At 37.2% G+C, this 27683-nt stretch overlaps 1 protein-coding gene and 1 non-coding gene across 3 annotated transcripts in view; both read right to left on the bottom strand.

Annotated features, from left to right (window-relative positions):
- The window catches only part of IPMK (inositol polyphosphate multikinase), a 67613-nt gene that overhangs the window by 38378 nt on the left and 1552 nt on the right, over nucleotides 1–27683 (bottom strand). Inside the window, exon 2 of one of the 2 annotated variants that reach the window (XM_009009910.4) lies at nucleotides 3187–3281. In XM_009009910.4, the coding sequence (XP_009008158.1) occupies nucleotides 3187–3281 (95 nt within the window). The remainder of the gene's footprint in view (nucleotides 1–3186; nucleotides 3282–27683) is intronic. The other variant, XM_002756350.5, reaches the window with a different exon arrangement.
- Nucleotides 4136–4239, bottom strand: LOC118146597 (small nucleolar RNA U13). Its single transcript, XR_004732447.1, has one exon. It is a non-coding gene; the product is annotated as a small nucleolar RNA U13 (small nucleolar RNA).

Here is a 27683-nt window from a genome sequence, read left to right as displayed (position 1 = left end):
GGCTTCAATTGCAAGTAAACTTGGAACAAGCAAAAAATATTACTGTGGGTCTCCAAAGAGTAACTATGTATTATTTAGAGCACTCTCTTCTTGGTTATCTAATTCTAGCCTTTTACTGTCCTTGGACTATTTTACAACTTTGTAAGTTACAGATATTGATAGCAAATGCAAAATGACTCTTGTCCATAGACATGTAAATAAATTCTGGTCAGAGGACGCTCTTCTGACTTTCCTCCATGTATCCTGAGAGGAGGAAATGTAGTGTCCATATGAAAATTCATTTCAAACTTCCATTATTCCACATAAATGTGTGTTTCCTTGATTTCACTTTTGAATCAGTTTTAAAATCTACCTGATTCCCTCATTAAACAAGTTAAAGCAAATCTTTAACACATATTTATTTTATACCTGTAAGTGGATTTTTGCTTTTATCTCACTGAAGTTTACTGGTGTAAAATGCTTATGAAAACTTGTTTTAGAATCTAATTATATATGCCAAATCATATTAATGTCAAGTAGCTGTATGCAACATAATTCTTCAGAATAAACTCAAGTGTAGTAGACTCTTGGCAGATCAAATATCCATGTGGTACACTGTGTTTCCCAGACTCCCCTGTTGAAATGTTAGCAGAAGTGATATTAGTCACTTCCAGGACAGGGTAATTTAGAGCAAGTATACCTGAATGTCCCTCCATTTCTAACACAATGACCATGGGTGCAGAGTTGAGGATGAACTAATTACAAGACAGAGGAATAAAACAGATCTCTGTGTACTGATCTAAAGAACTCCATGATGTATTTATAAATGAAAAATATAAAAGGCATATTACATACAAATATATATAGCAGGTTCATGAAATTAAGTAAGATACACATGTGTGTATCATCTCTGTAAAGGCACAGGAAAAATAATAAATATGCATTTAAAACTACTCATAGTTTAATTCTGAAATGGAAATGAAAAAGAGATAAATTTTTTCTTCTGATTTTTAATATGTTTTAAAAGTAGTGGTGTTTACTGTAATATGCCAGATAAGATAACCTAAAAATCTTTCTATCTAGAAATGTAGAATAAAATATAACAAATATTTTCTTAAATGAATAGCTGGACTGTCAAGGAAAAAAAAAGGAATTCTTCTTAGTTTTGCATGCTTAGTACAATTCTTCTCAGTTTTCACATGAAACAAAAGTGTTAACCTGAGCAGTGATGTTTGGGCTTCACAGAGGTTCACTCAAGACTTAAACCAAAGGATCTCAGAACTTGGGGACAAGGCAGAGCTGAAGACAGTTACTATACTAAAACATAGAGAGTAAATAAAATTCTAAATCCTGAACTTGGCTTCTTTCTCCCTCCCACAACCACTAAATTCTAACAATGCTCACAGCTAAGCTGATAGAGAAAAACAGAGAAGTGGAAAATAAACAATATTAGGAATGAAAAGGGAATCTCAACGGACAGAGCAGAAATTGTTTTAAAATACTAGGAAAAGCTTTGTCAAGTGGGCAATTTTGTATTAAAAAGGTAATCTAGGCCAGGTGTGGTGGCTAACACCTGTAATCACAGCACTTTGGGGGGCTGAGGTAGGTGGATTACCTGAGGTCAGGAGTTCCAGTCTAACATGGCGAAACCCTATCTCTATCAAAAATACAAAAATTAGCTGGCATGGTAGCATGAGCCTGTAATCCCAGCTACTCAAGAGGCTGAGGGAGGAGAATCACTTGAACCTGGGAAGCCAAGGTTGTAGTGAGTACAGAGATAGCGCCACTGCACTCCAGCCTGGGCAACAGAGCAAGATCATATCTCAAAAAAAAAAAGTATTGTACTGTCACAATAACAAATAAAAAATCTGAAAGGCTAGAGTATAGTGGCCCAATCTCGACTCACGGCAATCTCTGCCTCCTGGATTCAAGTGACTTTCCTGCCTTAGTCTCCTAAGTAGCTGGGATTACAGACATGATAATATAGAAATTTATTTTTGTATTTTACCACATTAACAGATTAAAGAAGGAAACTCACATGATCATTTCAATAGATATCAAAAAGGTAGCTGGAAAATATTCAATATTCATTCATGCTTTAAATTGTTTCCTAAAACTAGAAGGGTCAGGCATCGTGGCTCATATCTGTAATCGCAGAAGTTTGGGAGGCAGGGGCAAGAGGATGGCTTGAGCCTCAGAGGTCAAGACCGGCCTAGACAACACAGTGAAACCTCATCTCTACAAAAAAACTTTTTAAAAATTAGCCAGGCATGCTGGCCTGTGCCTGTAGTTCCAGCTACTGTGGGGAGGTTGGGGTACGGGTGGGGAGATACCAAAGTGAGAGGGTCGCTTGAGCTTAAGTGTTCCAGACTAGCCTAGGCAACAAAGTGAGATCCCATCTCTACAAAAAATACAAAAATTAGCTGGGCTTGGTGACACACACCTGTAGTTCCAGCTACTTAGGAGGAAGGGGCTAAGGTGAGAGGATAGCTTGAGCCTGGGAGGCAGAGGTTGCAATGAACTGAGATCGTGCCACTGTATTCCAGACTGGGCAACAGACCCAGACCTATCTCAAAAAAAGAAAAAATCAAAACAGAAAAGATGCTATGTATCGTCCCTTTACCACTCCACCCTTCTCCACGCAAGAGGCTGACTTAAATCAACTGCATCAGTGAGGTCCTTTGCCTTCTTGCCCTTAGAAGACAAAAATAAGAGACTAGAGGGTACGAGAAGAGTTGAGGTCAGTTATTTACTTCTCTAGCTTTCTCCTTACCAGGTCATATCTTCTCATAAAGTTACCTTTCCTGGGTTCCAGGAACCATTCTCTCCACATCAGGCCCAGGGATGGTATAACATTATAAGATCTCCTGCATATTGCCATAAGCTCTGACCCTACCTTTGTTAATAGTTCCTTTTTGAAACCAACTGAGCATACCATTCGTTTCCTAACAAAATGTTGCCTCACACAGAGGGTAATTTCAATTTCCTTAACCTAAGAAGAAGCATCTACCACAAACACAGAATAAGAATCTAAGAATTGAAACAGAAAATACTAGACTGAATCAGATAAAGATAAGCATTGTTTTCCATGAAGCTTTTGTTTCTGTTACATACACACAGTGACCATGCTGTCAAGTATGTGTCTTACTGTGAGTCACCACCAGACAACTCTGAAAAACACTTTGAATACAATGAAACAAATCTTACCTCACTTACCATATTATAGAATTCCAGCTCTCTTGGGCCCCTTGGAGGTGGTTGTAACTGTTTCAAAACTGTGCCATCTGGATGTTGCAGTATACCTATGGAACAAAAATCAGAAATTTTTTAATGCTTTAATAATATAAAGTGTGCTTCATAAAATAGATTTGTTCCTGAAGTGACAGGTTAGCTATTTCCTTTAAACTTAAGGGTTTACTTTTACTTATTTCAGAAATTCTAACATTCAACCAACAGGTTTCAGTACTTGTTATATGCAAAGCACCAGAACGCAAATTCCAAATATCTTAGTTTTATTATTTCCAACCACTACCTCTTTTGACACTCTCAGGCTTTATAATACATAGAACATATGTATAACATTGTATAGAAATTCCTTAGTAATAAGCTTTCCATAAGATGTTAATTTATAGTTATAAGAAGCAAGTTAAAAGCAACAGCACAAATTGACCCCACTTTTAAAACCAGAAAAGAACATATGTGTTAACAGTGGCCATATATGAATTTCCTACTTGTAATTTTTTATAAATCTCTCTTGTCTCTTATAAGAAAGTAACTAAAGTGTTTTCTGATTCAAATGCACTGTATACAAGTACATTTGTATATATAGTACAAGGACATCTAGCCAATAGGTAAAGTGACAGTTGAAATCAGGCAACAAGCCTAGAGCAGGAAGGGGTACCATTTTATAATCTGCCCACTCAAAGGAAGAGACTTTTTATAAAGTTACCATATATATACCAACACTGGTCCTAGCCCTATCCCATGAAGATTCATTCCAAATTTATATGTTAAAATCTTAAATTTTGAGGTATTGGAATTTTATAAAATCATGATAGTTAGAATCTGACCTAAATAAACATATTTAGAATTCTGATAAAATATGCCACTTGAGTTTCCTTTTCTTTTTGTTAATTGTTAGGAATTTTTTTCTTCCTATCAGATAGGTAATGTGCTAACACTATAACAAGATTGGAGTGAATCACGTCTCACACATGAGCATGAAAACTCAATCATCGTGCTTATGAACTACAGAACAATCTAGATTTTTTAATAATGGCAAAAATGCAGAATTCAGCCAACAGAAGCAGACAGAAAGTCTCAAGAGACACAGAAGTCAAGTTGTTGTTGTTTTCAATCTTAAGACTTAGACATAGGCCAGGCATACTGGCTTACACCTGTAATTCCAGCACTTTGGTAGGCTGTGGCTGGAAGATCACTTGAGGCTCAGTTTGAGAGAATCTGGGCCACATAGTAGAGCCTGTTTCTACAAAACATTTAAAAAAAGAAAATTAGCTGGGCATGGTGGCATGTGTCTATAGTCCCAGCTACTCAGGAGAATGAGGTGGGAAGATGGCTTGAACTCAGGAGTTTGAGGCTGCAATTAGCTATGATCACACCACTGCACTTCAACCTGGGTGACCCTCTCTAAAAATAAACCCTTTTTTTTAATTTTAAAAAGACCTAGATATAGAATAGAAGGAAGGTAAATATTAATCTGTCCGTATAAGACTGGATGGTAAACAATCAAAAGACTTCAAAGAGTAGTACAACATAACTAAAAGTTACTGCAGAAGTCCAATATAACTTCTGTTCCTGAAGGCTGGGATAAAGTACAAGAAAGCCCTTTACTCTCATGGTTATGACATTTTCTGTGGGGCTAAAATGAGTAAAGAAGCTTTGATGAATAGAATTCCAGAGGAAAATAAAACTTGAACTTTCATAAATAAGCAGAGAACCATGACAGCTTCCCTGCCTTGGGCAAACACCTTAGCCTAAATACAGAGGATCTTCCATTAGACAAATATATTTTGTTAGGCAAGCAGAAATCAGCCAAGCTCTAGACAACAGCGTGGGATAGCAGGATGGATTAGAGACTGTAATAATCCCAACACGAAAAGAGATTGCTTGGCCCACTAAGTCTCCCATATTACTCACCCTGCAACATAACCCTCAAGTTTGAGAAGACAGAAGATGGTAATCTCTGGCATTCTCTAGGCGAATAAATTCCAGAATCCAAATAAACCAACAGTAAATCAAGAGTATCTAAACCTGCAACCAAATCCCTACCCCCAGCTCAAAAACCATCAAGATAAAAAAAGGAGGCCCCTTCAAAGGCTGAGCCAGTAACAGATACACTGAATCTGAGACTGTAGCCTAGCACTAGCTCAACTAAACTCAGTCCCTTACCCTAAACACAGAAAAGGGCATGTACTCCATTGGGGAATCCAAACAAAGCAAAAAAATAGTACATATCACTTCCCACTGTTCTTTAAATAAAATGCCCTAAATTTAGGAAAAAATTATGATACATACTCAAAGTATCAGGAAAACATGAAGCACAATCAAGAGAAAACATAATAAATAGGAGATGACACATAGATGACCAAGTCATTCTAATTAGCAAGCAAGCATGTTAAAACAAAAATTATAAATATGCTAAAGATATTTATAAAATATTTTATGAAAGGTATTTATAGAGCATTAAAAACCTGTCAGGCAATATCAAGAGCTTTTAACAAACACGTAGTTAGGGTACCATAAGAAGAAAAAAGAATGGGCCAGAGGAAAAAAATTCTGGGCTTTCAAGTTTCCACCTAAGATATAGAAAGCCGGAAGAAGCATTGCTCCCACTTAAAAGCAAGAAAAGGCTAGATAATCTACAAAATCATAACTTTTCATGAAACCAATAAAGAGCTGAGATAATAACTAACAAACATAAAATCTAAAGACATACCACACACATACATACACACACACACACACACACACACACACACACACGACAAATGAGAGCAGTGGCTCACCCATGGAGAGGAATGGGAAGGTGGAGTTACCTTACAAGGGGGTTAGAATAATAGAGCTAAAATTTTTAACAAATAGCTAATGGCACAGTACAGATTCAAGTGAGGGTATAGAACTCCCAGAAGTTGCAAACACTTGCAACATTTTCTCCAGGAACCTCTCTTCCAAGCTGTCAAGAAAGTGACTGGAGAGAGGCATAAAGTCAGAAAAAGTGACCATCAGAGGTACAGGCATTAAGGAAGTGGAGCACCACTACTAAAAGAAAGAAGACCCTTTTCCCCTTTGGATCAAAACTCTTAAGTTGTTCAGGTAAGAACAATAAATCATGTTGTCCCCAAGAAACGGGTGGCAACCCATTGTGGAGAATAAAGGAAAATATTCTCCAACCCTGGGAGGATAAAGGAAGACAGGAAATCATACGCAGTCTTAACTTTTTAAGTCTCCTACTGCTGGGGGTGGAAAGGAAACTCATGCAAAGGACCTGCTGAAGACACAAGGCAGTTTGACTTCTATGGGAAAGAGGGGCAGGATCCCTGAACAAGTCCCATTCCCCAAAACCTAGATCACAGAACCTACCTAACGTTGAAGCTGGGCCAAGACAACAGGGGATACTTCTGCAGCCTAGCACCAGGGTGGCTATCACCAAGGAAAAAATAATAGTAATCTACATTTGTGGGAGGGTGATGAACATAGAGAAAACTACCTCTGAGCACCTCTGAAGCTTACGTGCACAAAAAAAAGACCTCAGGTAGAGAGTTAAACATAATACTGAGAAAAATCATCTGGCAAATCAGACCCATCCTAAACAAAAGATGACACTCGCAGAATTTCAAATCTATGGTACACTGACAGTTTTTTAGTCAGCCGGGGTCTGCATAACAAAATGCAATAGACTGAGCAACTTAAACCACAGAAATTTATTTTACCATATTTCTGAAGGCTAGACATCCCAGACCAAGGTGCTGGGAGATTTGGTTCCTAGTATGGACTCCCTTAGCTTGTAGGTCAGTTTCTCACTGTGTTCTCACATGGCAGACAAAAAGAGAGCTAACTCTGTAGTGCCTTTTCTTATAATTACACATTCTATTGCATCAAGACTTCACCCTTATGACCTCATTTAACCTTAATTACCTCCATACAGGTGCTATCTCCAAATATGGTTACATTTGTGGGGAAGAAGGGGCTTCGACATATGAATTTTGAAGAACACAAAACACTCAGTCCATAAGAGAAAGCAACTATTAACAACAATACTTAAATTTGTCTTAATTCTTCTTTAGATTGGCTCAAATCATCAACAGCACCAGTCAAGCAGAAGAAGTATATTCATTTCAGTAATAAACACTGTTAACTTTAGTTGCTATAGTCCTATACATGATGCCCACTACAATTTAATGAAAATTACAACACATGAAAAAGCAAGAAAAGGCCAGGCACAGTGGCTCACGCCTGTAATCCCAGCACTTTGGGAGGCTTAGGTGAGTGGATCACAAGGTCAAGAAACCACCCTGGCCAACAAGGTGAAACATGGTTTCCACTAAAAATAGAAAAATTAGCCTGGGTGTGGTGGTGTGAGCCTGTAGTCCTAGCTACTCAGGAGGCTGAGGCAGGAGAATCACTTGAACCAGGGAGGCAGAGTTGCAGTGAGCCAAGATTGCACCACTGCACTCCAGCCTGTGCACTCCAGAGTAACACTCTGTCTCACACACACACACAAAAAAAAAAGCAAGAAAAATAATACTGTCAAGAGATACAGCAAAATACAGACTGATATCAGAAATGACAGTGTGTTAAAATTATCAGACAGGGGAACTTAACCATAATTTATAGAAAAAGCACACAACATGCATGAAAAGACAAGTGTTTTCATCAGAGAGAAACTTTAAAAGTTTAATGGAAATAGTAGAAATGAAATACATAGTTAACAGATATGAAGAAAGCTTTCTATAGGCTCATCACTAGAATCAAAACAACCAAGGAGAGAATCAATAAGTTTGATGTCAGGTCAATAGAAATTATACAAATTGAAACACAACGAGAGGAAAAGAAAAAGAAAAGAAACCAGAAGAGAGCATCCAAGATCTACAGAATAATATCAAATAGTCTATGATAACTATCTGATATGGTTTGGTTCTGTATGCCCACCCAAATCTCACATTGAATTACAATTCCCTGTGTTGGGGGACAGACTTGGTGGGAGGTGACTGGATCATGGCGGCAGATTTCCCCCTTGCTATTCTCATGATGATGACTTCTCAGAAGATCTAGTTGTTTGAAAGTGTGTAGCACTTCCCCCTTCTCTCTCTCTCTCTCTCTCTCTCTCTCTCCTACTCTGCCATGTAAAGAAGGTGCTTGCTTCCCCTTTGCCTTCCACCATGATTGTAAGTTTCCTGAGGCCTCCCCAGCCATGCCTCCTGTAAAGTCTGTGGGAATGAGTCAATTAAACCTCTTTTCTTCATAAATTATCCAGTCTCAGGTAATTCTTTACAGCAGTGTGAAAATGAACTAATATACTATCATTAGAATCCCAGGAAAAAAAATCAGAGAAAGGCACACTCATGTTGATTAGGGTATTATTCACAATAGCTGAGACGTGGAAGCAACTTCCATGTCCATCAACAGATAGATTGGTAAAAAAAAATGTGGTAAAGGCATACAAGGCATACAATAGAATGCCATTTGTTATTCTGTATGTATTTTACATGTATGCATCTGCATTGTAATTGCATATAATAGAATGTCATTGCCTTAAAAAATATAGAAAACTTGCTTTATGCTACAGCATGGATGAAACTTAGAAGACATTGTGCTAAGTAAAATAAGCCAGTAACAAAAAGATAAATACTGCTTGATTATACTTATATGAGATATTTAAGGCTGTTAAATTCTTAGAAAACAGAAATAGAATGATAACTGTGAGGGGCCAGGAGGAGGGAGAAAAGAGTTGTTGTTCAATGGACAAGAGTTTTAAAAGATGAAAAAGTGGACCAGGCTATGGTGGCTCATGCCTATAATCCCAGCACTTTGAAACCAGCCTGGCCATCCTGGTGAAACCCCATCTCCACTAAAAACACAAAAATTAGCCAGACATGGTGGCACATGCCTGTAATCCCAACTACTCAGGAGGCTGAGCCAGGAGAATCACTTGAACACAGGAGGCAGAGGTTGCAGTGAGCCAAGATAGTGCCACTGCACTCCAGGCTGAGTGACAGAGCAAGACTCTGCCTCAAAAAAAAAAGATGATGAAAAAGTTCCAGAGATCTGTTGCACATCAACGTGCATGCAATTGAGAATACTGTACATTTAAAAATGGCTAAGATGGCAAATTGCATGTCTGCATGTTTTTTTACCACAATAAAAACTGTCGTATATTCAGCAGGATTACAAATATTCAAAATAAATGGACATTAAAATTTCTGTGGAAAGTGCTTTCTAGATACTTTTTTTTATCATAACTACATATTTATGTGTGTGCATATATATGTATTTTGATATATGCTTACAATGTGTAATGATTAAATCAGGGCAATTAGCATATCCATCACCTCAAACACCTAATTTATTTGTGTTGGGATTATTTCAAATATTCTCTTCTAGCTATTTTGAAATATACATTTTTGTAAACTATAGTCACCCTACTGTCCTATTTAAACACTAGAACTTATTCCTTCTAAGTGTATTTTTGTACCTGTTAAACAACTTCTCTTCATTCCCCCCAACAACCTGTCTCAGCTTCTGGCAACCATCATTCTACTCTCAACCACCATGAGATCAATGTTTATAGCTCCCACATCTGAGCGAGATCATGCGTTATTTGTCTTTCCATGCCTGGCTTATTTCACTTCATATAATGAGCTCCAATTCCATCCACATTGCTGCAAATGACAGGATTTCATTCTTTTTTATGGCTGAATAATAGTCCATTGTGGACCATATTTTCTTTATCTAGTCATCTGTTGTGGACACTTAGGTTGATTCTATATCTTGGCTATTGTAAATAGAGCTACAATAAAATGGAAGCACAGATACCTCTTCAACATGCTGGTTTCTTTTGGATATATATTCACAACTAGGATGGCTAGATCATGGCAGATTTATTTTTAGTTTTTTGAGGAACTTCCATACTATTTCAATGTGGTAGTTCAGTCAGGACAGTGGCAAAAATATTAAGGGAAAATAAATTAGAGAGAGTTATAGGAAACAGTCACAAAACCCCCCTTGGAAGGTCAGGTGGTACACAGCTTCAAATGAAAGGATGGGCCAAAGGTGGTGGGTTCTTACCCTAGGGCATTAGAACATAGACTAAATACATAATTGTAAAGAGGCTTCCCCAGATAAGTCTGTTTACCCCCACCTCCATTAGCAACCCTTGGATCATCCACATGTGCATAACTGCCTTCTACTGGGGGGCGGGGGGCATTGGCAGAAGTTTATTCCCCACAAATGGTGTTTGCTTTAGGCCCCACAACCTGGCCTTTAATCTGTACCCTGTAGTGGTGTTGACTCAGAGCCTTTGTTATTTAATGTGCTGAATAAAGGCCAGGAAGGCCAGCTGGTCAGGGCATGGCTGCTAACTCTCCTAGGAGTGTCTGTGAGTGGCCACAGACACACCTATCCCACTCTTTCACTGGAAATTTTTGTTTGAGTGAATTTGTTCATCCATCACTAGAGCAGCGTCTGCAGGTCAGACACTGACATTTCCTGAAGTAGCTATACTAATTTACGTATCTAGCAACTGTTACTGTTCGCTTTCTCCACATCCTTGGCAGCATCAGCTATTTTTTGACTTTTCTTTAAAAATTGGTTTTTTGTTTGTTTTTGAGATAGGGTCTCACTTTGTAACACAGGCTGGAGTGCAATGGCAGAATCATAGTTCACTGCAGCCTCGGATCCCTGGGCTCAAGCAATCCTCCCACCCCAGCTTCCCAGGGCTGGGATTACAGGCATAAGCCACCACACTCAGCTTGACTTTTTGATAACAGCCATTTTAACTAGCATGAGATAATAGCTCACTGATTTTTAGATTTAAATTTCTCTTATGATTAGTGATGTTGAGCAGTTTTTCGTACCTAAATTGGTCATTTATATGTCTACTTTTGAGAGACGTCTATTCAGAATCTTTGCCTAGCTTTAATTGGATTATTATTTTTGCTGTTAGGTTGTTTGAGTTCTTTATATATTCTGCTTATTAATCTGTTCTCACATGGATAGTTTGCAAATATTTTCTCCCATTCTGTAGGCTGTCACTCTGTTGTTTCCTTTGTAGTTCATAAGCTTTTTGGCTTGATGTAACCCCATTTGTCTATGTTTGCTTTTGCTGCATGTACCTTCGAGGTCTTACCCAAAAAATCTTTGCCCAGACCATTGTCCTAAAGTATTCCTCCAATATTTTCTTCTAGTAGTTTCATGTTTTACATCCAATTCAATCAAATATACACTGGCTTTTTAAAATATATATATGGTAAGAGACAGAGGTCTAGTTTCATTTTTCTGCTTATGAATATCCAGTTTTCCCACCCCATTTATTGAAGACACCATCCCTTCCCCAGTTTATGTGTTTGGCACCTTTGTCAAAAATCAGTTGGTTGGAAATGTGTGAATTTATTTCCAAGTTCTCTATTATGTTCCATTAGACTATGTGTCTGTTTCTGTGTTAGTGCCATACTGTTCTGGGTATTATAACTATGTAGTCAATTTTGAAGCCAGGTAGTATGATGTTTCCAGCTCTATTCTTTTTGCTCAGGTTTGCTTAGGTTTTCTTTGGGTATTTGAGGGTTTTTGTGGCTCCACAGAAATTTAGGACTTTGTTCTATTTATCTGAAGAGTGTCTTTGGTGATTGGATAGAGATTACATTAACTCTGTAGACTGCTTTGATAGTATGGACATTTTAATGACATTATTCTTCCAATCTATGAACATATCTTTTCATATTGTGTGTCTTCTTCAATTCTTAGTTTTCATTGTAAAGATATTTCACTTTTCTGGTTAAATTTTTTCCTAGAGTTTGCTGTTGTTAACTACTGTAAATGAGATTGCTTTTTAAATTTCTTTTTCAGATTATTCACTGCTGCTCTATAGAAACGTGGATTTTTGTATGTTGACTTGTACCTTGCAGCTTTGTTGAATTCTTTCATCAGCTCTAACAGTATTTTGGTGGAGTCTTTAGATTTTTCTAAATATAAGATCATGTTGTCTACAAACAAGGATAATTTGACTTCTTTCTGTCTTATTTCCTTCTCTTGACAAATTGCTCTGACTAGGACTTCCACTCACATGTTGAATAGAGTGGTGAAAATGGGCATCCTTGTCTTGTTCTAAGAGCTCAGAGGAAGGGATTCAGTTTTTCCCAATTCAGTATTATATTAGCTATGAGTTTTCACAAATGGCCTTTATTTTTAAGTGTGTTCCTCCTCTACACAGTTTGGTGAGTTTTTATCAGGACGAAATGTTGAATTTTATCAAATCTTTTTAGCATCTATTGAAATAATTATATATATAGTTTCTGTCTTTTATTCTGTGAATGTGATGTACCATGTTTCTTAATTTGCCATGGTATGTCAAACCATCCTTAGAGACTTTCAGCCTATTTCACATCTAGTAATTTGGGTTTTGGTTTGTTCTTGCTCTTCTAGCTCCTCAAGGTGCATCATTAGTTTATTTGAAGTCATCCTACATTTTGATGTAGGTGTTTATTACTATAAACTTCCCTCAAAGAACTGCTTTTCTTGCTTCTCATGTGTTGGTATGCTGTATTTCCATTTTCATTTTCCCAAAGGAATTTTATAATTTATTTTAATTTCTTAATTGACTCCATTCATTGTTCAGGAGCATGTTGTTTAGTTTCCATAAATTTGTACTATTTCCAATGTTCCTTCTATTATTGGTTTCTAGGTTTATTCCATGTGGTCAGAAAAGATACTTGCTATAATTTTTTTTTCAGTCCCTAGAATTTTTATTAAAATATTACTAATCTGAGAAATGCAAAGCTGGGAACCACGGGAACAGGAGATAATAAGAATTTCAATTATTTTAATGCCAGTATGCACAATATAAACCAGATGTCATCAAATCTTACAGCTTTCTGGGACCAATCTTTAATAGGCAAATGCAGTAATAGGAAATTACCCTGCCCTTCCCACCAACCAGTATTTCTGTTGTTTTCTCCAGAGAAGACATTCTCTCTTTTTTTTTTTAATTGCATTTTAGATTTTGGGGTACATGTGAAGAACATGTAAGATTGTTGCACAGGTACACACATATTATTTTTATTGTTAAAATGTGTTAAGACTTGTTTTGTGACTTAACATACAATTTATCCTGAAGAATGCTCCATGTGCTGTTTAGAAAAATGTATATTCTGCAACTGTTTATAAAATATTCTGTAAATGTCTGTTAGGTCCATTTAGCTTACAGTCCAGTTTAACTCTGAAGATTGTTGATTTTTCTATCTGGATCATGTGTCCATTGCTGCAAGTGGGGTGTTGAAGTCCCCTACTATTACTGTTGTATTACAGTCAATTTTTCCCTTTAGGTCCAGTAGTATGTTTAATACATTTGGGTGCTCCAGTGTTGACTACCTACACATTTACAACTATTATATCCTCTTGCTCTACTACTGACTCCATCATTATGTAACAGATGGCCTCCTTTGTTCTCTGTAGCATCGTCGACTTAGTTTATTTGATCTGATACAACCATAGCTACTCCAGCTCCTTTTTGTTTGCATTTGCATGGAATATCTTTGCATCCTTTACTTTCAATCTTTGCATGTCTTTAAAGGTAAAGTGAGTTTCCTGCACACAGCATATAGTTGGATCTAGTTTTATTATCCATTCAGCAACTTTATGTCTTTTTATTGGAGAATTTAATATATTGACACTCAAGGTATGACACGTAAGGGTTTACTACTGCCATTTTGCTAGTTGTTTTGTGGCTGTTTTGTAGATCTTTTCTTCCTTTATACCTCTAACTGTCTTCCTTTATAGTTAAGGATTTTTTCTAGTAGTATGTTATGATTCTGTGCCATTTATTTTTAGTGTCTCTCTTACAGGTTTTTTGGTTTGTGGTTACCACAAAGCTTATAAAAAACATCTTGTAGTTATAACAGGTTATTTTAAACTGATAACAACTCAGTGTGGATTGCTAGGTATCAAAAACAAACTCTATACTTTAACACCATAACACCCCCTGTACTTTGACTTTCATGTTTCAATTTATACCTTTTCATATTGCCTCTTAACCAATTGTTGCAGTTATTGTTTTTAAGAGTTTTGTTTTTTAGTCTTCATATTTAAGATATAAGTGATTTTATTTATCACAATTATAGTATTATTCTGAATTTGACTTTTTTTTAAGTTTTATTTTTAGGCTCATGAGTACATGTACATGTTTGATCTGTAGGAAAATTGTGTGTCATGAAAGTTAGGTGTACAGACTATTTCATCACACAGATAATAAGCATAATACCAAACAGGCAGTTGTTTTACTTTTACCCATGATTTTTTTTTTGAGATGGAATCTCTCATCATCGCCCAGGCTGGAGAGCAATGGTACAATCTAGGCTCGCTGCAACCTCCACATTCTGGGTTCAAGCGATTCTCCTGCCTCAGCCTCCCGAGTACCTGGGATTACAGGTGCCCACCACCACACCTGGCTAATTTTTGTATTTCTAGTAGAGACAGGGTTTCACCATGTCAGCCAGGCTGATCTCGAACTCTTGACCTCAGATGATCTGTCAGCCTCAACCTACCAAAGTGCTAGAATTACAGGCATGAGCCACTGCACCCAGTCTTATCCATGAGTTTTTTAACTTTAGATGTTTTCTTCTTACATCTTAGCATCCATTTCCTTCAGATTGAAGAACTCCCTCTAGCAGTCTGATATGGTTTGGCTGTATGTATCCCCGCCCAAATCTTACCATCAATTGTAATAATCCTTATTATTACAAGGGCAATACCAGGTGGATATAACTGAATCATGAGGGTGGTTTCCCCCATACCATTCTTGTGGCAGTGAATAAGTCTCATGAGATTTAATAGTTTTATAAATGGGAGTTTCCCTGCACAAGCTGTCTTGCCTTCTGCTATGTAAGATATGACTTTGCTCCTCATTCACCTTCTGCCATGATTGTGAGGCCTCCCCAGACATGTGGAACTGTGAGTCAATTAAATCTCCTTCCTTTATAAATTACCCAGTCTCAGATATGTCTTTATTAGCAGCGTGAGAACAGACTAATACACAGTTCTTATAAAACAGGTCTGGCATTGATGAATTCTCTCAACTTTTGTTTGTCTGGAAAAATCTTTATCTTTCCTTTGTGTTTGAAAAATGGTTTTACTGGGCCAGGCACAGTGGTTCACACCTATAATTCTAGTACTTTGGGAGGCTGAGGTGGGTGGATTGCCTGAGCTCAGGAGTTTGAGAGCAGCCTGGGCAACACAGTGAAACCCTGTCTCTACTAAAATACAAAAAATTAGCCAGGCATGGCAGCACATGCCTGCAATCCCAGCTACTCAGGAGTCTGAGGCAGAATTGCTTAAAGCAAAAGGTGGAGGCTGCCGTAAGCCAAGATCACGCCACTGCTTTCCAGCCTGGGCAACCGAGCAAGACTCCATCTCCAAAAAATAAAAAAAAAGGAAGAAAGAAAGAAAAAGAGGGCTGGGTGCAGTGGCTCAACACTGTAACCCCAGCACTTTGGGAGGCCTAGGCGGGTGGATCATGAGGTCAAGAGATCAAGACCATCCTGGTCAACATGGTGAAACTCTGTCTCTATTAAACATACAAAAAATTAGCTGGGCATGGTGGTGCGTGCCTGTAATCCCAGCTACTCAGGAGGCTGAGGCAGGAGAATTGCCTGAACCCAGGAGGCAGAGGTTGCGGTGAGCCAAGATAGCGCCATTGCACCCCAGCCTGGGTAACAAGAGCAAAACTCCGTCTCAAAAAAAAAAAAAAAAGAAAAGAAAAGAAAGAAAGAAAAAGAAAAATAGCTTTACTGGGTACAATATTATTGGTTGACAATTTCCCTCCCTTCCTTCCTTCCTTCAAATATAGCATTCCGGTCTCTCCTGACCTGTACGGTTTCTACTGAGGAATCCAATGAAAGCCATATTGGGGCTCCATTGACTGAGACATGTTTCTTTTCTCTTGATGTTTTGAGTATTTTTTCAGTCTTTGATTTTTGCTAATTTGATTATAATGTACCTTGGGGAAATCCCTCTCTAGGTTAAATCTGATTGGTAACCTCTGAGCTTTCTTTACCTGGATGTTATCACCTTTCTTCAGATTTTGGAAATTTTCAGTCATCATTTCCTTAAATTTGTCTTCTAGGCCTTTTTCACTCTCATCTCCTTTAAAAATTCCAATTACCAGAGGTTGCTTCCCTTATTGTTGTCTCATAATTCTTGTAGGCCCTCTTCATTCTTTATTCTTTTCTTTTTGCTCCTCTGTTTAGGTAACTTCATAGCTTCTACCCTCAAACTCATTAATTCTTCCCTCTGTTTCATGAAGTTTGCTGTTGAAACTTTCTAATGAGTTTTTCCATTCAGTTATGATACTCTTCATTTATAGGATCTCTCTTTTTTAAAAAATAATTTCTATTTTTTGTCAAACTTCTCATTTTGTTCCCAGACTGTTTTCCAAATTTCATTTATATTTCTATCCATATTTTCTTGTGTTCCCTAAACTTCTTCAAAAAAAATTATTCTAAATTCTCTTTCAAACATCTTGTAGATCTTCAGTTCTTCTGGTTCATTACTGGAGTTCAGTTGGTTTCTTTTAGTAGTATCATATTTTGTTGGATTTTCACAATCCTTGCATCTTTATGTTGATGTCTGCACATTTGAAGAGACAGTTATCTCTTGAAGTTTTTGCAGATGTTCTTTATTGGTATTAGACCTTTACCTTTTAGTAACAGAACTTAAACATGGCCTGTTGTTTCCTCCTGTTCAGTGGATGACTTATAGTAAGTACTGGAACTAAAACACTGCACTAGAACTAATTCATTGCACTGTAATTGTTTTCTGGTCTGAGGAAGACTTAAAGTGAACATTGTAGCATAAATGCTGTTATAGGATGAAAGTGCTGTCCTGCCATTGTTTCACACTCTAGGAAAGACTTACAGTGAGCACCAAAGCTTAAACACTGCTCTAGAACTACATTGCTACCCTACCACTGTTTCTCAAACCTGGGAAAACTTAGGTGGGCACCGCAACTTAATCATGGCTGTTAGTTGTTTCTATCCAGAGAAGGTTCCAGGCAAGCACCTGGCCTTTGTGGAAAAACTGGGATTCAGGCTTTCCCATAGACTAAGCCTCTGCAGCTCTATGGCATCAGCCAGTCTCTGCAGCATGGTTTCCCAGTTGATTGGAACACTGAGTAGCCCCAAAGAAACACACACCTGTCATTGCAATCACTGACTCACTTTTGCTCCAATACACTCCAGTTGGTTCAGCCCTTCTGGTACTTCTAGTGGTTCCTGTGAGATGGAACTGGAGTGGGCTTTCCATAAAGATTCCCAGACCAGTGAGAAGATCAAACATCCACCTCCAGTTCTCTCCTCTCACCTCAGAAGCCATGGATCTAGGGAGATTTTCTGTGAGTGGTGTTAAGCCAGCTTGGGGGAGGGGATGGCACAGTCTGAAATTATTTGTCTCATCAGTCAAATTTCCTCTCAGGTCTGTGGACACAGGAGATTTCTCTGATTCTCCCCCAAGTTCTGGTGTATTCAGACTGGTGCTCTTGTCTTTGAATGGTTTCTAATTGTATTTTTACGAAAGCAGTGATGCTAAGGGATCTTCTATTCTGCCGCCTTGATGATATCACCACCTAGGTGATTTATATTTCCTTTTTTTTTTTTTTTGTAAATTTCTCCTGGAAATTTCTATGATAAACACATACTAGCTAGGTGTGGTAGCTCACACCTATAATCCCAATACTTTGGAAGGCTGAGACAGGAGGAAAACTGGAACCCAGGAGTTCAAGACCAGCCCGGGCAAAATAGTGAGATCCCATCTCTACAAAAAATAAAAAAAAATTAGCCAAGCAAGTTGACACATGCCTGTGGTGTGAGCTACTTGAGAGGCTGACATGGGAGGATCACTTGAGCCCAGGTAGTTGAGGCGGCAATGAGCTGTGATTGCACCACTGCACTCCAGTATAAGAGACCCTGAGTGTAAGAGACCCTGCCTCTAAAAACAAACAGAACAAAACAAATAAAAACATATATTGCTTTTATTATTAGAGAAGAAAATCTGTGATAAAAGAAAGAAAGTATATACATACTAAGAGAAACATAGATTCTGTTTAATCTCAATTATGTAAAAAGGGTATTTAAAAAGATAAAGAACAGCCAGGCCCAGTGGCTGTAATCCCAGCCACTTCCAGAGGCCAAGGCAGATTGATTGCCTGAGGTCTGAAGTTCAAAACCAGCTTGGCCAACATGGTGAAACTCTATCTCTACTAAAAATACAACGATTAGCTGGGTGTGGTGTCAAACACCTGTAGTCCCAGCAACTCAGGAGGTTGAAGCAGGAGAATCACTTCAACTTAGGAGGCGGAGGTTGCAGTGAGCCAAGATCACACCACTGTACTCCAGCCTGGGCAACAGAGCAAGACTCCATCTCAATAAATAAATAAATAAGTAAACATGATAAAAAACATTTTTAAAATGTGAGAAAGGGACTGAGAAAATATTTGACAAGGCAATGGCTGATATGTTCTAAAAGTATTAAGAAACATAAAAACATACAGCCAAGAGGCTCAGAGAATCCCAAACACACAGGAAAAAAATCAAACCCCTAGACACTTTTTAACAAATGAGTTAAAAGTGAAAGAATGGAAAAGATGTATCATGCAATTATTGCTCTTAAGAACATTTGATATAGTATTATTATACATCAGACTATATAGTATTGGAGACATCAGACTACAAGAAACAGACCATTATATATAAAGAGAGACATTTCATAACAATAAAAGGGTCAGTTCATTAAGATGATACAAAAACCTTAAATGTGTGTGTAGCAAATTATTTGGTGCTTCAAAATACATGAAGCAAAAACTGACAGAACTGAAAGGACAGACAAATCAACAAAGGACAAACCCATAATTACTCTCTCAATAATTGATAAACCAAACAGAATATTAGTAATGATATACAAAATCTAAACAGCAACAAACAAGTTGACCAAATTGACACCTGTAAAATGAATGCTATAGTCAACAGAATATATATTCCTTTAATGTATAAAGGGAACATTTACTAAGATTGACTATGTGCTGGACCATAAAACAAGTCTAAAATTTAACAACGTTGGAATCATAGAGAATATTGATAAAGGGAGTATTTTCTAACCACAATGGAAATAATAAGATAGTTGGGAAAATACCAAATAGTTGGAAAGTAAGCAATACCCTTCTAATTGTCCATGGATCAAAATTCACGAGGGAAATTAGAAAGTATTTTTAATTAAATCATAATAAAAACAACATTATCAAAATTTGTGGAACACAGCTCAAGTATCACTTAGAACTTAAACGGTAATGGGCAGTTTTAAATGCATGCATTAGAAGAAAAAGGAGGTGTCCAATTTAAGATGTCAGAAAAAGAACATATTAATTCCAAATAAATAGAAAGATAGGAATCAGAAATCAAAGAAATGAGAAATGGACAATGATGAAAAATCAATGAAATAAAAAAGTGGTTCTTTTAGATCATCCCAGGAATATAAGTTGGTTTAAATGAATAAATACACTGATGTTTTGAGGAAACAGTTCTCACTGAGGAAAAGGGGAGATGTAAATACAGAATGGGGGAAGGCAAAAAAAAAGAAACTTGTGGTGTTAAATTTAATTTGGAGGTATGGGGATTAACTCAAATGTTTAAGAATATGAAATTATATATTTCTTAGTCCAGTCTGTGAAAGGACAACCAGCAATCACACCCATGGAACCATGAACACACCTAGCGGCCAGACCATAGTTTCTAAATGCCATTCATCCTGTTGTTAAAGGAACAAGGGTTTCTTGAAGAAAAATGGCTCATTTCAGGGCCAAGACGGGGAAAACACAAAAGAAATGTGGAACATCTTTTTATGCCAGAAAGTTTAAAAATGCTTTAAAAGAAAAAAAACAGGAAATGTCAAAAAGACAAAGGAGCCAGCCTGAAGTTCCAACTGCTCAAATCTGAGACAACCTTAACATCAAAAGAAGCAGCAATAATAATGACTAATATCTATCCATTAAAGCATGAAAAAAATCCACCTTAACAACAAATGAATGAATGAGGAGAGAAATCTATTCCTTAATGTAGAATGCCAACTAACAAACATAATAGGAATGAGGGCTGGCTCATGCCTATAATGCCAGCACTTTGAGAGGCTGAGGAGGGAGGATCGCATGAGCTCAGGAGTTCAGGACCAGCCTGGCCAACATGGTAAAATCCTGTCTCTACAAAAAAAAAAAAAAAAAAAAAAAAAAAAATTAGCCAGGCATGGTGGTACACGCCTATAGTCCCAGCTACTCAGGAGGCTTAGGTGGAAGGATTGCTTCAGCCTGGGAAATGGAGGTTGCAGTGAGCAATGATAGCACCACTGCACTCCAGCCTGAGTAATAGAGCAAGACCCCTTCTCAAAATAAACAAAAACAAATGTAACAGGAATGATAGTTAGATTACTATTTTGCAATTATCATAGTACTATATGAGTCTGTCACATATTATCAGGCAAGGTAAAGTTTCATGAGGAACAGGATATATAACAGTCTCAAAATAGTCCTCTCAAATTACTTAACAGCAAAAATGATAATGTTGCTGTGGCAAAACCTGGCAGAAATCACTTAACCAGGTGATCAAAGTTACCTCACCAATAATGCACCTGACATCCTATGTCTTATGATATGAATGCTTTGAAGACATGACATAGTCATATAATAGTTTCACCAAAAATGCATAATCTGAATATAATTATGACAGAATAATCAGACAAACCTAATTTAAAGAACACTCTAAAATGTCATACACCTATACTCTTCAAAAATTTCATGGTTATGGAAAGATACAAAAAGAAGTGCTCCCAATAACGGGAAACTAAAGAATCATGAAAATGAAATGCAATGTGTGATCCTGGATGAGGGAAAGTGCTGTAAATGTTATTACTAGAATAATGACAAAAGACAAATGTTAAATAGTCTGGATTTTGTAATTTTACTCTGGTTAGGTAAGAAAATTGTCTTATTTTCAGACAATATACACAATTATTTAGAGGAAAGGGGTTGTGATGTTTAAATTTTAATCTGAAATGTTTCTGCACAATCATCATAAAGTAATAAAGTCTATGCACCAAATTAATATTAACAACTGATAAATTCAGATGAATGGCATACTATTCTGGCATCTTTTTAATACATTTAAAATTTTTTCAAAAAACCCTTAAGGCAGTACAATTTATAGTAAAATCAAATACTTAAGGAAAAGCCTAGTAAACATTGTGTAAGACCTGTACAACAAAAACTTACTCACTGAGAGAAATTAAAAGACTAAATAGAGAGATACACCAAGTTCAAGTATCGGAAGGCTCAATATTGTAAATAAATTAATTCTCACCAAAGCAATCTACAGATTGAAGGCAATGCCAAATAAAATCTCATCAGGCTTCTGGGGGAAAGTATGTTGATTTAAAATCTGTATGTAAATGCAAGGGACCAGAAAAAGCCAAGACAATCCTGAAATAGTAAATGGGATACATCAAGACTTATTATAAAATAACTCAAATCAAGATTGTGAAGTAGGATAAACAAGCCAACGAAAATAAAAGGCCAAAAGCAAATTCAGGAAAATTGATTGAATAAGCACAGCTGAGCTATAAAAAAAAAAATGAGAAGGAACTCCATGAACTGATACATATGGATTTCGAGGATACAGCCTTAACTCTTACAAGCAATGTGCAAAATGGTATATACAGCATACTATCTTTTGTATCATAAAGAAAGGGAAATAAAACTTACATAGATCTATTTAATTCTCCAAAAAGAAATTCAAAAAGGATAAATTGGAAAACAACAAAATTGATTGCCTACAAGAGATGCTGTGGAATGGATGGTTGAAGTGATAAGGGAGTGACACTTCTGATTATACTTTTCTGTAAAGTTTTGTTTTTTGGAAGCATGTTAATGTTATAAGCTTTCAAACATATAATTAAGTAAACAAAATTTGAGGAGTCAGATATGAATTTAAACAGAGACAAATGATCCCAACCATATTTCAAATGAATACGACTACTGCAAAAAAAGGAGAAAAAGAAATAACAACCAAAAAAATTTTTAAAGTCTCATTCTGTAGCCCAGACTGGAGTGCTGTGGCACAATCTCAGTTCACTGCAACCTCCACTCCCAGGTTCAAGTGATTCTCCTGCCTCAGCCTCCTGAGTAGCTGGGACTACAGGTGCCACCAACACACCCACCTAATTTTTGCATTTTTTGTACAGACAGGGTTTCACCACGTTGGCCAGTCTAGCCTCGATCTCCTGGCCTCAAATGATCCTCCTGCCTTGACCTCCCAAAGTGCTGGGATTACAGGCATGATGAGCCACCGTCCCCAGCCCCAAGTAACTTTTGAACACAGTTTTCAACGACATACCCTCAGTATAAGAAAATCTCATCCTAAATGCTTTATTCTAGGTTTGTTTCCTGAAGTAGTATGGGTATAGAAATTCTGAAAATTATAGGATTGGGCCAAAGAATAAACATATTAATATCACTGGGAGCCAGGATTCTCACTATAGAAAAAGGGAAATACAAATTTAGAATCAAGAAAAGGAAGAACTCTGGGATTTAAATGAAATTTGAAATATGAAATTATAATTTCTAAAATATTTATACATACTTTAAACATCATGTTCATTGAAAAGGCCTGGAGCAAATGATACTCCCAACAACTATGACCATTCCTAGTAGCCCAGATCTTGGTTTCTAAACACCATTTTCACTATTTCCAAAAAGAAATCAGGGCTCCTTAGAGAAAAAATAGTTGATTCTAGACTGGAGAAGGAAAGTTATGAGATAATTCTAAAAAAACCTGTTGTGACAGAAAGGAAGTGTTCTCAATGGTCAAATTTGGGACAGTTTGAGCAACAAAATAATTAAGTTCCTTTTAAAAAAATATTGAGATGTGATTAAAGCCCAGTAAATAAGTTCCACAATGGGTTATGATACATGTTATCAAATAGGAATCCATGATGCAAACTGATTATAAATAAGGACATAAATACTTAGGGGTAAAGGGAGAGCTATTTCCTGGAATGCTAGCTGTTAAAGCAGAGGGAGTGACAGCATTGGGAAAAAAATCACAATTCTGTAACTACCAGAATAAAGACAGCTTCAGGCAATAGTCAACAGATGCTAAATCTAGGGATGAAGTTGAGAATCCAGATAGCTGCATGACTGTAAAGTGTCTCCTCAAATATAGCTTATTAATTGTAGAATAGAAAAACTAACTATATACTGAAGACAGGCATGGTGGCTCATGCCTGTAATCCCAGCACTTTGGGAGGCTGAAGCAGAAGAATCACTTGAAGCCAGTAGTTGAAGACCAGCCTGGGCAACAAAGACAGACCCCATCTCCACAAAAAATTTAAAAATTAGCCTGGCCCAGCAGTGGCTCAAGATTGTAATCCCAGCACTTTGGGAGGCAGAGGCAGGTGGATCACCTGAGGCCAGGAGCTCAAGATCAGGCTGGCCAACGTGGCAAAATCCCATCGCTACTAAAAATAAAAAAATTAGCCAGGTGTGGTGGCACACTCCTATAATCCCAGCTACTTAGGAGACTGAAGCAGGAGAATCACTTGAACCTGGGAGACAAAAGTTGCAGTGAGCCAAGACTGTGCCACTGTACTCCAGCCTGGGCGACAGAGCAAGACTCCCATTTCAAAAAAAAAAAAAAAATTAGCCTGGACTAGTGGTGTGCACCCACACTCCTGGCAACTTGGGAGGCTGAGGCAGGAGGATTGCTTCAGCCCTGAATTTTGAGGCTAGAGTGAACTATATCATGCCACTGCACTCCAGCCTGGGTGACAGAGCAGGAGCCTGTCTCAACAAACAAACAAACAAAAAACTATATACTGAAGAAGCCAGACCACACTTGAATCAGACAACCAGAATCAATCAACTACTAAAGAGCAGATATTGTTGGCCTCCACTTATATAATGTTCCAGCTGGAAATGTATCACCTGAATCCCATCATAAGGAACTATCAGAAACCCAAATTAAAGAACATTTCATAAAGTAACTGGCCTGGACTCTTCAAAATGACAATCTCATAAAAGACAGGGAAAGGCTGAGGATATGATACAAATGAAAGGACAGTAAAAGACATAACAACTAATTGCAATAAATGATTCTGGACTGGATCCTGTACTGAGAGAAACAAATGTGATAAAAGACAATACAGTATTGGAACAGTTGACAAAGTGAGAATATAACTATAGATTAAAGTATTGTATCCCTGCTAAATTTCCCATAGTTGATCAATGTGCTATGGCTACAGAAGAGAATACCTTTGTTCTTAAGGAAGACACACTAGCCGGGCGCAGTGGCTCGTGCTTGTAATCCCTGCACTTTGGGAGGCTGAGGCGGGTGGATCACAAGGTCAAGAGATTGAGACCATTCTGGCCAACATGGTGAAACCCCGTCTCTACTAAAAAAACTACAAAAATTAGCTGAGTGTGGTGGCATGCACCTTGTAGTCCCAGCTACTTGGGAGGCTGAGGCAGGAGAATTGCTTAAACCCAGGAGGCAGAGGTTGCAGTGAGCCAAGATTGAACCACTGCACTCCAGCCTGGTGCCTAGTGACAGAAGAAGACTCTGTCTTAAAAAAAAAAAAAAAAGGCCAGGCGTGGTGGCTCACACCTGTAATCCAAGCACTTTGGAGGCCAAGGCAGGCAGATCACCTAAGGTCGGGAGTTCAAGACCAGCCTGATCAACATGGTGAAACCCTGCCTTAAATAAATAAGTAAATAAATAAATAAATAAAAAGGAAGACACACTGAAGTATTAACATGTAAAGTGGCATGATGTATACAACCTACTTGCAAATAATTAAGAAAAAAGTATTTGCATTGAGAGATAATAAAACAAATTTGCCAAAATGTTAATTTCTATTGTTCTTGCAACTTTTCTGTAGACTTAAAAATTTTTTAGGTCAATTAGTTTCAGAGGATAGCTAATAAAAATAGACTACTGGCCAGGTGCGGTAACTCACACCTGTAACCCCAGCACTTTGGGAGGTGGAGGCAGGCAAATCACGAGGTCGGGAGTTTGAAACCAGCCTGGCCAACATGGTGAAACCCTATCTCTACTAAAAATACAAAAAATAAGCTGGGTGTGGCGGGAGCCTGTAATCCCAGCTACCGGGGAGGCTGAGGCTGGAGAATCACTTGAACCCAGAAGGAGGAGGCTGCAGTGAGCCGAGACTGCGCCACTGCAATCCAGCTCAGGCGACAGTGAGACTCCATCTCTCACACACACACACACACACACACACACACACGCAATAGACTACTAAGTCAAGATAATTGTAGGCCTTTCTCCTCCAGAACAATTATCAGTTTAAATCCTTATTTTCCCTATAGACTACCCCATATCTACATCCTACGTAGGATCAAGAAATAAATATCAGATTTCCACCATTTGTTTAAAACTTTAAGGACTTTTTAAAGAAATTAATAATACATATTAAAAGAATTTTATGCAGAAAAAATTTTATGCTAACTTTGGTGAGTTTTGGAAATTTAAATTGATAGCTTTTTTGTGTGAAAACTTCCTACAGAAATAGGTACAGAATGTGCAAGGTATGCTATAATATACAAGAATGTTTAATAAATACATTACTTATAACCACAAACGAATGGTGAAAGTCTAAAAATCTACCATTAGAGGAATAGTTAAATAAATTGATACATCCACATTGTAGAATACAATTTTTAGAAAGAAATAAAGCATATCATAAGTTCAAAAATATAGGTATAAAACATGATATAATACAGAATGAGTGAGAAAAGTTGCTGATAGATTTATTTGTATAAAAAAACAGAACTGTGCTAATGTGTTTATGTATGTACCCAGAAACAAAGGCCTGAAAGGAGAGACAGGAAGCAGTTACCAGTGATTGCTTCTGGGAGAATGTGTAGGGGGAAGGGCATTACTTAAACTGTTTGAATTTTTTTCCGAAAAGATCCGGGTACTATATAATTTTTACAATTTAAAAAACAAAATAGTTTCTATTCAGAACTAAGATTAAAATGTACTTTGATGAAATATGGTTTGAGTGAATAACATAAACTATAACTTGATATCTGAACTACTAATATATGCTTCCTACCTACCATATATAACTAGATTTCTTTTTCTGCTCAAGCACCTTTGTGCTCAGAAAGTTCGTTCCATGAGTTTAATTTTTAAACTAACAAAGCTAACAAGCACTTTTTGGAAACAGGTAAAATAATCTTAAATTGAACATCTCTGGTTACTTAATGATAGTAACACAAATTTAAAAACAAAACAAAACAAATATCAACATAATGTCCTTAACAAAGCTTATCTTGAGAATTATTTCAATTGACAGACCAAAGCATGATCTAAATGATGTACTTTAAACCGTACATGACTTACGACAGTGGAGAAACACAATAAACTGTTGAACTTTGAATTAGTGACCATCTTGTTATCCATTTTACAAATATGGAAGATGATTATCATTCAGTTATCCTTTTACTTAACAATACATGCAGGATTGTACAACTATCTGAGAATTAAATTCAACAAATATTTATTAGGTTGCTAGCACAGTATGTTTAAGCCATTGTACTACGGTGACACAAAGACAGTCCCTAGTCAAAAGAACCTTATGAAATTGAAAAAAAAAGTTTATCTTACATTGAATGCAATAATAAAATTAAGGACTACTACCTTGAGAATCTAAACTATTCCTTTAATTAGGCAATTTGGGTGACAAATTAACTTTTCAGCCACTATTTGCAATAACTCTCTGAATGGGATCACTGTTACATACGGCGATAAGCAGTGGTTACACTCTTAAGTGACAGTCATCATTTAGATTGTTTTTATGTTGGGATTTTAAAAATCTATTCTCCTTTGCATATAAGTCAATCTCTAGGGACCTTCAGGGAAGGTTTCAGGGAAACATTTACTTTTTCAGGCATCTAGATTATTAGGAATATTACCATCACAATTTATTAATATAAATCAATGGGCATTCCTCTATTAACAGAAACCCCACGAGCACTCTAAAACTCTCATTACAAGACACTGACGCACAGAGGAAATGTCTATGCTGAGCACCTTGAGGATGTTTCTTTACCTCGGTGTACTAAAAGAACTGTCAGCTTTCACTTTTCAGCATTTCCTGAGTGTTACCTGGTGTCTGTGCACCAGGCCAAAAGAATACACAGATTCCCTCTCCAACCTCTAGGAATTCACAATTTAGTGGAGAGAAAGGCACTCAATCTAGAGAACGGTATTGTCATTAACGCCTCACTTTCACCAAAGTAGGTAAAAATAAAAGTAGTGGGAAATGTCGCTTTGAGAAATAGCATATATTCAAACTAATATTTATCCATTTTCAAAAAGCCTTGAGTTCTTTCAGCAAACACAATATATGGTGAAAAAAAC

The sequence above is a fragment of the Callithrix jacchus genome, chromosome 12 (assembly GCF_049354715.1).
Source record: "Callithrix jacchus isolate 240 chromosome 12, calJac240_pri, whole genome shotgun sequence".
Lineage (NCBI taxonomy): Eukaryota > Metazoa > Chordata > Mammalia > Primates > Cebidae > Callithrix > Callithrix jacchus.
The sequence above is the reverse complement of the archived record's forward strand: the minus strand, read 5'-3'. Positions and strand labels throughout refer to the sequence as shown.